Below are 12,566 nucleotides of genomic sequence, written 5' to 3'. Positions count from 1 at the left end.
CATAGCCGAGACGCGCCTAACCTCTATCACCTCGATGCTCTCGATGCTGATCGGCTCGAGTTTTGGCTGCGTTTCGATATTCATTGCCGGTACAAAAGTTTGTATTTCACGTCACACGTACAATTCTATCTAATACTGACAGTGAGTATTGTAACACAGCCTTTCAACACTGCACTTCACTGCCTGTCACCGCACAGCAGCGTGACTACGTCTTGTGTAAATTCTCAACTCATACTACTACATACTTGGCGCGAGGCTATTCTACACAAAAGTATCGCCACCTGGTGGCGACAAGAGGCGAAGTACGCTCAAGCGATCCCAAGACGACGTGGACGAAAAATATGAACATAGTTTTTCGCGATTTCACACTTTGTATCGAGATTTCAATGTGAATAAAAATGAAAATTTAGTATCTTTTCTATAAAATAAAATATATATTGTGTTTTATTATCCCCGCCCGAAACCTGTCCTATTCGCACGTACTTTAGTGAAAAACAAAAAATTAAAACAAAATTGTTGCGTCAGTATTCGCGCGCATAAAAAATAAATGAAAATTCTTTGAAATAAAATGTTCTTATATATCACGCATCCTGTTGCAACGTGTTTCCTCTTACGTGTCTATCTCGAAAAATTTTGCGAGAAAGTTTCTCATAGTGCAATTTCAAAGTCAGAAATCAAAGGTCCATATATCGCAAGTCCTTCGGTTGTCTATTGCGAATCAGGGATATAAATCTCCGTTTTTATGGAAACGGAGCTAATGTGTCTTATCCTGTTGACAAAAAAATAATAGAAACTATGTCTGAGTAACAGACGGTCAATGCCAATACATGACATCTTAGGATCATTTTTTCATCTACGAAAAATTTATTTTAGGGTTGTAAAATCAATGTCAAGTTTATGGAAAAGCAAAAACAGAGTTTTCTTACCACTGGCACAAAAAATGATAAAAACTTTATAGCATTTCCGAGTAACAGCCGATTTGTCAGTTTGTGACATCCTAGCTCAACTCTCACTTTGTAATTTTTGGGGGTGAAACAGCGTATAAAAGATCTGGTGCAACGAGTTCAAAATGCAGTCTGAGTTCAGATCAAGAATCAGCTAATTCTTCAGTAAATAGCCAGCAGTGAGTTTTTAGTGAGTGTCGGAGTTCACAAGCGCGTTCAGAAAGTACTATTTTGCAGTTTGGTAATATATTTTATTATTAAAAATGTCGGCAAAAACAATAGAAGACATTGCAATGCATGTAATGCAATGCGCATTTGACATATTGACGTCAATGCATATTCGGAGTGTGTTGCTGCGTATACGGGAAAACGTAGACAACATAGATTTGTTTTATCAAATCGCGCATCGAATATCGAACACGTACCTCGCAACATTGCACGCGCTGGGATATTTTGATGAAGATCCCCGATTATTGCACATCGCGTGCAAAGTAGTGGAATTTTGCACGGCGCTCCAACACGAAGAAAAAGATGTGCGAGGACGAATCGCACGAATGATGCGTGATAATATGTGTGAGTAAAAGTTTTATATTTGTTAAAATATTATTTTTACATTTGTAAAACTTTTTTGATATACTGCATGTTTCATTTACTTTAGTGAACAATCGTAACAAAGTAATGGCAAACGAAGAAGAAGCTGCACCGACGTCATCCCGTTTTGCTTCTCGTCAGCAGCAGCAAGTTGCGAGCGTATCACCCCGTGTGGAACCTCTGTCGGTAGCTAGGGTGTTGCCAATGCAACGCCCTGCTCCTACGGCCCAACGTCGCCGACGAGAGGGGTCAGAAGAAGAAGCAAACGAACTTCCGCTGCGTAAGTTGAAAACCAATAAAACAAGAATTACTACCTTTTAGAATAAAAAATATATTAACTAGTGATTTTCACATTTTAGGAAAAGCCCGTAGAGATAAAGCGGAGCTTTCTTCTCTTCCTTCTCCTCCTCTTGTTGATTCCAGTAAGTAAATTAACTAAATAGTTAAACATAATGAAAAATAAAAAAAAATTAAAAAAAATTGGACTTCCGCTTTCGGCGCAATAAAGTGTAGACGTGGTGTTAGATCGAGGGCGTAATAGAATAAGAGTAGTAAGAGTAAGAGGAGTGGAGAGTGAAAAAGGTGGAGTGGCGAGTGGTTGGAAGGGTGCGGAGAGCGAGGGTGAGTGAGGGGTGAGAGGGCGGTGTAAGAGTGTGAAGGGTGGAGGCCGGTTTTGTAAGACGAGAGTATAAGGTTAGGCATAGAGTAGAGTGGATATAGAGTGATAAGTAGGACGGGAGAAAAGTAACTAGAGATAAGAGGCTAGGGAATTGGAATAGCGGCACGAACAGTAGGAGAGAAGAGTGATTGGTGCAGGGGGCCTTAAGCCTCTAGGGGGAAAAACAGGGCAGAAATGATGAGCAGAAGAGTAAAAGAGGGAGAAGCGAGGGAAAGAAACAGAAGTGCAAACACAGGGAGCATTGAAGATTTTTTGAGGAAGAGAAAGAGAGAGAGGAAGGGAGAGGAGGAGGAAAAAAAGGAAGAGGAAGCGTTTAACAAAAGCAGAAAGACGCAGAGGTCGCCGATAGGACAGAAGGAGACAGAGAGGGAGGAGAAAAGAAAAACGAGTATGGAGGATGTAGGAGGTGGAAGAGAGGGGGCAGTGGCAGAGAAGGAGGTGGGGGATTAGAAAGAGGAGATGAAGGAGATGAAAGAGATGATGAAGGATATGATGGAGGGATTGAGGGATTTGAAGGGGATAAAAAAGGAAATAAGAGAGCATGGAAGAAGTATGAAGGAGGAGATGGAGGGGTTTAGAAGGGACATGAAAGAGAACGAAAAAAGATGGAAGGAGGAAAGGAAAAGTTTAAAAGAGGAAATCAAAGAACTGAAGAGAAGAGTGGAGGAGATGGAGGTGAGAAGTGATGGGAAAAGGAGATAGGTAGGGAAATGGTATAGGTGAGAGTAAGGAATGAGGAGCAAAGAAATGAGGTGATGAGGAAGAAAAGCAATTTAAAGGGGAGGAGGGAAAGGATAGTAGAAGACTGGACGTGGAAGGAAAGGAGGATGAGATGGAAATTAGAGGAGATCGCGAGGAGGGAGATGAGAAAAAGAAGGAGAGTGGGGATAAGATATGGAAAGTTAAAAATAGAGGAGAAATGGTGGATATGGGATGAAGAGGAGGAGGTACTGAGAGATGGATGGGGAATGATAAGAGAGGAGAGAGAGGGGGAAGACAAGGAAGTATAGAAAAGAGAAAATGGAGGAGAGAAAGGGGGGAAGAGAGAGGATCAGAAAAGCTTGGGGAGGGGAGGGAGAGTGGAGGCAGGTAAGAGAAGGGAAGAGAGAGTGGATGGTTGGAAGATGATGTTTTGGAATGTTGCGGGAATGAGGAATAAAGATAAGGAGTTCTGGGAGAGCCTGAGGAAATGGGAGGTTTTGGTGCTAACAGAAACATGGGTGGAAAAGAAAGAATGGGAAAGAGTAAAGAATAGGTTACCGAAGGGCTTCAGTTGGGGGATACAATGGGCTACAAAGGAAAGGAAAAGAGGGAGAGCAAAAGGAGGAATGGTCATGGGAATAAGAGATACTTGGGTGGAGGGAGAGATAAAGTTTGTGGTGGGAACGGAAGGAGCATTGATGAGTGAGATGAGAGTGGAGAAAGAAAGATGGAAAATTATAGGTGTGTACGTGAATAAAGGAATAGAAAAGATGATAGGGAGGATAGAAGGATGGACAGATAAGAGGGAAGAGGATAGTATGTTGGTGATTGGAGGAGATTTTAACGCGAGGGTGGGGAGAGAAGGAGGAGAATTTGAGGGGGAGGAGGGGGAGAGTAGGGAAAGGAAGGCAAAGGATGGAAAAATAAATGCGGAAGGGAAGAAGTTAGTGAGGTGGGTAAAGGAGAATGGATGGGGTATTTTCAATGGATGCACAAAGGGGGATGAAGAGGGAGAATATACTTTCACGGGAAAGAAAGGTAATACGACAATTGATATGGTGATAGGAGGGGAAGAGGTGAGAGAAAAAATAGAAAAGTTGAAGATAGGGGACAAGATAGATTCGGACCATCACCCGGTAGAATTATGGATGAGGGGGAAACGGAGAAGAAGAGAAAGACAAGGCAAAGAGAGGAAGGTATGGAGGGGGATATGGGATGAGGAAGGGAGAAAACAATTTAGGAAAAAGATGAGGGGGTTAAAGGCAAGAAATGGAAAAATGGAGGAGATTTGGAAAGGTATGGAAGAAAGTGTAAAAAAGGCGCTGAAGGAAATAGAGGAGGAAAGAGGAAAGGAAGCAGGGGGAAGGAGACACAAAGGTTGGTGGGATGAAGAATGTAGAGAGGAAAAAAGGAAAGTGAGGAAAAAGTTGAGGGAATGGAGGAGAAGAGGATTAAACGAGGATGGATATAAAAAAGGAAAGAGGGAGTTTGCAAAATTATGTGAAGGAAAAAAGAAAGAGGAGAGAGAAAGATGGGAGGATAAAGTTAAAATGGCGAAAAGGGAAAATGAGGTATGGGAAATCGTGAACAGAGAGAGAAGGGGAAGAAAAAGAGTGAACGAGGATATTGATATGGAAGAGTGGAAGGAGTACTTTATGAGGTTACTGGGAAGGGTAGAGAGAAGAGTGGTGAGACGAGCGGAAGGAAGAAGTGTAGAGAGGGATGAGGAGGAGGAGATAGGAAAGGAAGAGATAAAAAGGGCAATTAGAAAGTTGAAGGAGGAGAAGGCGTGTGGAATAGACGGTATTCCTGGAGAGGTCTGGAAGTATGGAGGAGAAGAGATGGAGAGTTGGATAGGGAATTTTTGCAATAGAGTGTGGAAAGGAGAAAGTTGGCCAGAAGAATGGAAAGAAGGAACTATAGTACCCATAGTGAAAAAGGGAGAAGGACAGAAGGTAGAGGAATACAGAGGGGTAACCCTAATGTCTTCATTATACAAGATATATGTGATGATACTGGCGGAAAGACTGAAAGAGGACTTGGAGGAGAAGAGAATAATACCACACAACCAAACGGGCTTCAGAAAAAAGATGGGAACAATAGATAATAGTTATACGATAAATTATCTAATTAATAGGAAGATAGCGAAGAAAGGAGGAAAGATGGTGGCACTCTTTCTGGACCTAAAGGCCGCATTTGACTCGGTGGACAGAAGCAAATTGATAGAGGCGATGAAAGAAAGAGAGGTAAAAGAAGGGATAATTAAAAGAGTAGAACGGGTATTAAGGGAGACGAAGTGTAGGGTGAAGGTAGGAGGGGAGGTGGGGGGTTGTTTCTGGACGACGAGAGGGGTGAGGCAGGGGTGCTAACTGAGCCCGATGCTATTCAATATCCTACTAGCGGACTTAGAGGAGGAAATGAGAAAGATAAGATGGGGAGGGGTGAGGTTAGGGGAGGAGAGGGTATATACGCTGGCATATGCGGATGATATGGTGATGATGGCGGAAGGAGAGGAGGAAATGAAGAGCATGATAGAGAGGCTGGAGACGTATCTGGAGAAGAAGAAAGTGGAACTGAATGTGGAGAAAACAAAGGTGGTAAGATTCAGGAAAGGAGAAGGAAGAGAAAAAAAGAGGGTATGGAGGTGAAAGGGAAAGAGAATCGAGGAGGTAAAGGAGTTTAAGTACTTAGGATATGTGTTGAGGAAGAATGGGAATCAGGAGGGGCAGGTGAAGGAGAGAGGAAGGAAAGCAGCGGCGGTAATGGGGCAGGTGTGGGGCATTGGGAAGAGAAGATTTGGCAAGGATTGGGGAAAGAGGCTATGGTTATTCGACAGGTTGGTATGGACAGTGATGAAATATGGAGTGGAGATTTGGGGATGGAGAGAGAGAGAAGAGCTAGAGAAAATAGAAGAGAAATATTTGAGGTCGGTTCTGGGGGTAGAAAGGAAACCACCGGAGTACTTAGTGAGAGAGGAGCTCCAAAGGGAGAAACTTTGTGTAAGAGCTGGGAGAAGAGCTTGGGAGTATGAAAGAAGGCTAGGAGAGGGAAGAGGAAGCGTAATAGCGAGGAGATGCTAGGAGGAGATGAGGAAAAGAGCGAGAAAGGGAAGAGATTTATCAGAATGGGAAAAAGAAAGAATGGAGTGCTTTGAAAGAATAGGAATAAAGAGAGAGAAGATGGAGAAGAGCCTAAAAGAGATAGAGAAGGGAAAAGTATGGAGTGGAGAGTGGGAAAAAAGAGAAAGGATCAGGCAGGAGGAAGAAAGATGGGAAAAGATAAAGGATTCGAGTTACAACAGGTGGTACAAAATGGTAAAGGGGGGGGTAGTGCAGGAGTATCTGAAGAAAGGGTGGAAGAAGAAAAGATGGTCAAGGTTGGCGAGGTTTAGGCTAGGGAATGACGTAGGAGAGAGAAAATATTGGGAGAAAAAGGAAGAGAAGTTGTGTAGATTGTGGGGGGGAGGAAGAAACATGGGAACACATTTGGGAGGAATGTAGGAGTAGGAGAGACGGAAAAGAGAGCTGGCAGGAAGCGGTGGTGTGAGTGCTAGGACAGAAAGGAGAAGGAGAATTTTAGCTTAAGGAGTTGGAGAGGAAAAGAAATGGGGAAGGAGAGGGAGGGAAGTGGGGTCAAGAGCATACAGGAAGATAGAGGGAGAGTCAGGAGCGGAGAGGAAGGAAGAAGCGGAGTGGGGAGAGAGGGGAAGGTGAGATTGGGAGCGCGGAGAGGAGTAATCGGGGGAGGAAAGGAGAAATGGAAAAGGAAGCGAGAGGAAGCGGAAATCTGGAGGGGGGATGTGTGTGTGTGGAGAGAGTGGATGAGAGGGCGAGGTGACTCGGCCTCTCATCAGCTCGAAAGAGAAGGGTAGGTTAAGATTAAAGATAAGTGCGTATAGGATAAGATTAGATGTAAGAGGTAGGGTTAAGGATTGTTGAGTATTAGATTTAAGTGCGTATTAGATAAGGGTAGATGTAAGATGTACTGTTAAGGTGTATGGTTACGAGAAATGGCAAAGAAAGATGTAAAGGAAAATATATCAAGAAATAGAGCGTTGTAAAAGTTTTGGGAACGTTTCTTGAAAAAACGCCTTGTGAGCCTGGTATGCCGGGAATCAATAAATTAACTACTACTACTACTACTATATAAAAAAATTATATATATACTTATATATATTAATTTTCAGATGATGAAGTGCAGATGGTGTTGGAAGTGTGGTATCCGCCAGGGACATTACCTGACCATTTTCGACAGAAAGAAGCGGAAGAAGAACAGCGTCAATGGGCGGTGGAGGAGCTTCGAAGAAGGCGGCTGGAAGCGCAAATGGAANACGAGCGCTACGAGCGGGAAACAGTCCGTCTCTTGTCGGAAATCGAAAACGAGATCATTGCCAACAACAACGACAACAACGGCGTCGTCGACGAGTACGATGACGACAACAACGATGATGACGAGGATGCCGACGACAACAATGACGCCGACGACGAAAACAACGACACCGATGACGAAGACGAACGCCCCGTGATTATTTCGGAAACGGAAGATTCTATTGTAGAAATATCGGAGAGAGAAGGTTAGAATAGTATTTAATATAATTGTAATATATATATATATATATAAGTGTACAGTTATGTAATATATAAGTGATATAATAAAAAAAAGGAATAAAAGAACCAATTAGCGATATAAATTAGGTAGACACTTTATTTAATTGAATAAATATACGTTTAATATATATACTCGTTGTCCTACTTATTTAATTGTCCTGTATAAACGTAAAATTACGCTAAGAAATATCACATAAAAATAAATTTTTGAAATTAATATCGAGCATAACTAAGTTTCATTCATATTGTGCATGTCCAAAAGCGTTTTTCTTATGTTACGCGGTAAAAATTGACGCGATAAGAAAAGTCACACACTCAGTATATTTTTCATTAAATTAGACTTAAATTTTTATTTTCATAACATATTTATTTCTATAACAATATATTTACAACAGCTTCTATACAACACGTATATGTGAATTTAATCAAATGTAATTGAAGCGTCTGTCTAATGTATCAATAATTGGTTCGTTTACTGTCGTTTGATAATCGCTTGTTAATATATTGAGAATTTTTGTATTAAGCTTTTGTATTTTCAGTGCAATACGAAGGCGGAATTGTAAATGTTGCGCCAGAAAATAGTAAACAGGACGGCACCTAGCGCAGCGACGACACCGTCGAGCATTACACCGGCAGCAGTGCTACTCCCCCCGACAGCGCTGCCGAGAGAAACAACAGCGACGACATGACCAACACCGGCAGTGCTACTCCCGCCACCCCCGACAGTGCTGCCGATGACGAGAGAAGTGAACAGATTGGTAAAAATAATAATAATAATTATACATGTATTGTATTACGGACGGAAAACGCGCGTAGATTTAAAAAATTCGAGGTAATAGGGAGAGAGGCGACATTTGAGATCCGCGAAATTCAGTCTGGTGCTGAAATAGTAGAATGGGTGGAGGGTGCGTTTCGCGAAATTCACAGATACGCGACAAATTTATCGGAGCCGAATGATTACGTTGGGGTGTGGTTCGACACCCCGACTTTGACCAACGGTGCAGCGGGTCTTTCTTTTCGTCCTGCGCGTGACTTGACTCACGAGAATATTTGGTCTCTCGTGAGTTCGGTTGCGCAAAGTAACGGAGGGATAGACATCGCTACGTCGTTTACGATACGCGTATGCACCGTCCACTCTCCGTCGGGCAAAGGAGGCCGTCCTTTGGGCGCGGAAGGAATCGAGAAACGCTCGATTCTTTCAATAACGAATAGCAACAACCTCTGTTTCCCTCGCTCACTCGTTGCCGCTCGGGTATACCTCGAACGAGGTAACACCCGCACGGGCGAGCTACATGAGCGATTGAATGCAATGAGACGTTCGAACTCGTCCTTACAACGCCAATGGGCACAGGAGTTGGTGGAGAGAGCAGGCGTCACAATTCCGGAGGAGGGCTGTGGTATTGGAGAAATTGAGCGATTTCAACGGTACCTTGCCGGGGAGAGGTTAGCTATAATTGTTTACGCCTCGTCTACTTTCGCGAAAGGCGGAAAACCGTTGTACGACGGTGGTGCGTTGCTCGCCTCTCTCGGACGCGAATCCTTGCTACGTTTAAATATTCTTTATTGCGAGGGTTCGCGTCACTATTGTCCAATTTTAAATTTAAGAGCGGCGGCGGGGAGCAGGGGATACTGCATTCCTTACAACCTGCCTTATCGTCCCAAACGAGGAGTTCATCGATGCTCGCATAAATGTCCGCGTTGTCGCGGTGTGCCGTCGTGCGAAACAGAAGAAGTAGAATTAATTCGATGCGAGCAATGTAAGAGAATGTTTTACGGGCGCGAGTGTTTCAAGCGTCACCGAGCCGAAAAATCGTACGGAGACGGTCTTGTGATCGTGTGCAGCGCCTTGCAATTTTGTGACGATTGCAGGCGTTTGTACAGAACAGTGGGTGCGGGGCACGAATGCGGCGTCGTGTTTTGTAACATTTGCAGTTCGCGTCAAGATGTAAACTATCTTTGTTATATTCGATCTCTTGCACGCGAGGATTTCACCGGCAAAGGGAAAAACGCGCGCGTCGCATTCGTGTTCTACGATTTCGAAACCCGACAGGATGAGACGCTCGAAGATAAAGCGTCTGTGAAAATTCACGTGCCCACTCTTTGCGTCGCTCAGCAGATTTGCGTTGCGTGTGCGGAAGAGGACGACATGACGGTACGTTGCCGGTGGTGCGGTGTGCGCGAATTTGTGTTCCGCGATGATCCGGTGAGGCAATTCGTCGATTTCGTTACGAGAACGACGAAATGTTTCAAGCAGATTATCTGCATCGCGCACAACGCCAAGGCGTTCGACACGCAGTTCATCCTTCGTTACATCACGGAAAAACGTGTCGAATCGAATCCACGAGTAATATTAAACGGGACGAAGATCGTCGTATTAACGGCCGGGCGTACAAAATTTATTGACAGTATCAATTATATGCCGATGCGTTTGTCAGCTCTGCCGAAGGCTTTCGGCTTGCGGGGTGGGGTGGAAAAGGGATATTTTCCGCATTTATTTAACACACTCGCGAATCAGTCGTACGTCGGTCCGTTACCAGCCGTTGAATATTACTTGCCGGATAGTATGTCTAGCGAAGAACGCGAACGTTTTTTGTCGTGGCACGCGGAACAGATGCACGCAGTTTTTGATTTTCAACGCGAGATAGTTCGTTATTGTCGTAACGACGTTGATATCTTGCGGCGAGCGTGCATGGCTTTCCGCAAGATATTTCTCGAGCGCGGAAACGTATGTCCGTTCGAAGAATGCACGACCATCGCTTCCACATGTATGCGCGTTTTCCGCAAAAACTTTTTACGTGAGGGAGAGATCGGCGTCATTCCTCGCGGCGGATATTGCCTCGCGGATACGCAATCCCGCAAAGCTCTGCAGTGGCTGGTGTGGAAGGAACGCGAGCTTGGCCGCATCATTGTTCACGCGGGTCACGGGCGAGAACATCGTCTCACGGAAGTCGGAGGCATTCCCGTCGACGGGTATTACGAGACGGCGAACGGTGAGCGTCACGTGTTGCAATACCACGGCTGCTTTTGGCACGGNTGTCCCGTGTGTTTTAAAACGGAACGCGACAAACGTCTCTGCACTGGGGAACGCGAAGTGTACGACACGATNAACTCGCGATACGAGCGTACACTGACAACGTCATGGCGTCTTTGCAAACGAGGGTACATNGTGACGGAGAAATGGGAGTGTGCTTTTGATCGCGATACGCGGGAAAAACGCGAAATGCGAGCGTTTTTAGACCAACATCCGATGCTCGCGGCTGAACCGCTTTCACCGCGTGACGCGTTTTTCGGCGGTCAAACGGGAAACATCGCGATTCGGCGCGAAGTTACGGGTACGGAGAAAATACGTTAAGTAGTCGTGTGTTTTCTATACCCTTACGTGGTGAAAACCGGCGCTTTCCCGATTGGACATCCGAAAATTCTTGTTGGACAAAAAGAGTGCGCCTCGCTCATCGGAGCGATGCCCGGTGTCGATTTTTCCGCGGTCGAGGAACTTGTGCGTTGTAAAGTGCTCCCTCCGCGCAATCTCTTTCACNCTGTACTCCCGTACCGCGTGCAGGGCAAACTGCTGTTTGCCTTGTGCTGCAGTTGCTGCGAAAACTTCTCGCAGACACAGTGCTCGCACGAAAATTCGCGCGATCGTGAATTCGAAGACGTGTGGGTATCGTGTGAATTAAGCAAAGCTGTGGAGAAGGGTTATCTCGTGACTGCACTGAGCGAGATATGGCAATACGAGACGAGCCGATACGACGCTGATACGAGTCAGGGGGGATTATTTGCCGAATACATAAACTGTTTTCTCAAATTGAAACAAGAGGCGAGCGGATGGCCGAGCAAATGCGTGGACGACCAATCTAAAGAACGATCTCTTCGAGAATACGAAGCAGTCGAGGGTATTGCTCTAGATAGAGCAAACATTGCGCAAAATCCGGATTTACGCTCGGTCGCAAAGCTGTGCCTCAATTCGTTTTGGGGAAAATTCGGGCAACGATCGAACTTGACGAGTACCGAGGTGATAAAGTCGCAGGAACGTCTCGTATCGCTATTGTCGAGCCCCGAGCACGAGGTAAACGATATATTACCTGTGAATGACGAGGTAATATATGTTTTGTGGCGAATGCGGGACGAGGCGGTCGTACCCTCTCCGATTACCAGAGAAACTGTGATTAGAAATAAACTTGTTCTTTAAGGTAAATAAATTCAATAGTAGAACTTTTTCTTCTTACCGACCAACCTCCTCGACATCCAACAAATTTTGGTGGCAGCGGTGGGATCTCTCATTCCGTGTGTCAAGGACGGGACTCAGCAGGAGGTTCCGGTTGGATCAAGAGTAAGGAAAAGAACACTGGGTAAGAAAAAAAAGAAAGAACAGCAATGTTCTTAAAAAAAAATTTATATTTGTAAAATATAAAAGTATAAGTGGAGGAGGTTACTCCATGGGTTTTCTGCTCCTGAAACAAACAAAAATAAACGCAGTCATTAAAAGGTGTGTTGGGAAATCAAGTATAGTGAGGTAATAGTCGTGTTAGGAAATTTGTAAAGAAAGGTGTAATTAGTATAAGGTCGCGTACGTGAAAATTAGGAAGTAAAGCGTAAGATAGTCACGTATGTTTGGTTGAGACACAGTTAAGTGTATTGTAAAAAGAGAGTGTTGCTTGATCAGCAAGGACGGCAGATCCGTCTCCGAGAGCTGATCAAGCAAGGATGATCGAGTTGCGCGATCAACTCGTGCAACGTTGTTTAGGATAAGACAAGGTGATGCTCTCAATTCGATGATATAAAAAGTGATGTGACAGAGTTGAGAGCAGAAGTTCGAGAGCTATCGCCGAGTCGTCGTACTTGTATTAAGAAGCTAAATCGTCAAATAAAGTTTATTAAACTGTTAAGCAAGGCGAAGTTACTTCTCCCCGAATCCAAACGGAAAGATCCTGTAAAAAGAATCCAGTACCGTCGTAGCGGAACAACAGGTGTCTTGCGAACTACGGGTTCGAGAGAGAAAGACACTGCAAACTCACAGTCTTGAGTTACACGGCAACACTGACC

At 44.5% G+C, this 12,566-nt stretch overlaps 2 protein-coding genes across 2 annotated transcripts; both read left to right on the top strand.

The window, feature by feature from the left end:
• The first annotated feature begins 6,133 nt into the window (after positions 1-6,133).
• LOC109862225 (ciliogenesis-associated TTC17-interacting protein-like) lies at positions 6,134-8,124 on the top strand. The gene is made up of 3 exons (XM_020442214.1): positions 6,134-6,230; positions 7,103-7,489; positions 8,063-8,124. The coding sequence occupies exons 1-3, from the start codon at positions 6,134-6,136 to the stop codon at positions 8,122-8,124; spliced, it is 546 nt and encodes a 181-aa protein (XP_020297803.1).
• A 708-nt stretch (positions 8,125-8,832) lies between these two features.
• On the top strand, positions 8,833-11,712 carry LOC109862224. The gene is given in 1 exon segment (XM_020442213.1): positions 8,833-11,712. A coding segment is annotated over 1 exon segment (2,880 nt).
• The last annotated feature ends 854 nt before the right edge of the window (positions 11,713-12,566 follow it).

Source organism: Pseudomyrmex gracilis, unplaced genomic scaffold (assembly GCF_002006095.1).
Source record: "Pseudomyrmex gracilis isolate BER0280 unplaced genomic scaffold, ASM200609v1 scaffold_1512, whole genome shotgun sequence".
Classification (NCBI taxonomy): Eukaryota; Metazoa; Arthropoda; class Insecta; order Hymenoptera; family Formicidae; genus Pseudomyrmex; species Pseudomyrmex gracilis.
Note: the sequence above shows the minus strand (reverse complement) of the source record. Positions and strands in the feature narration are given on the sequence as shown.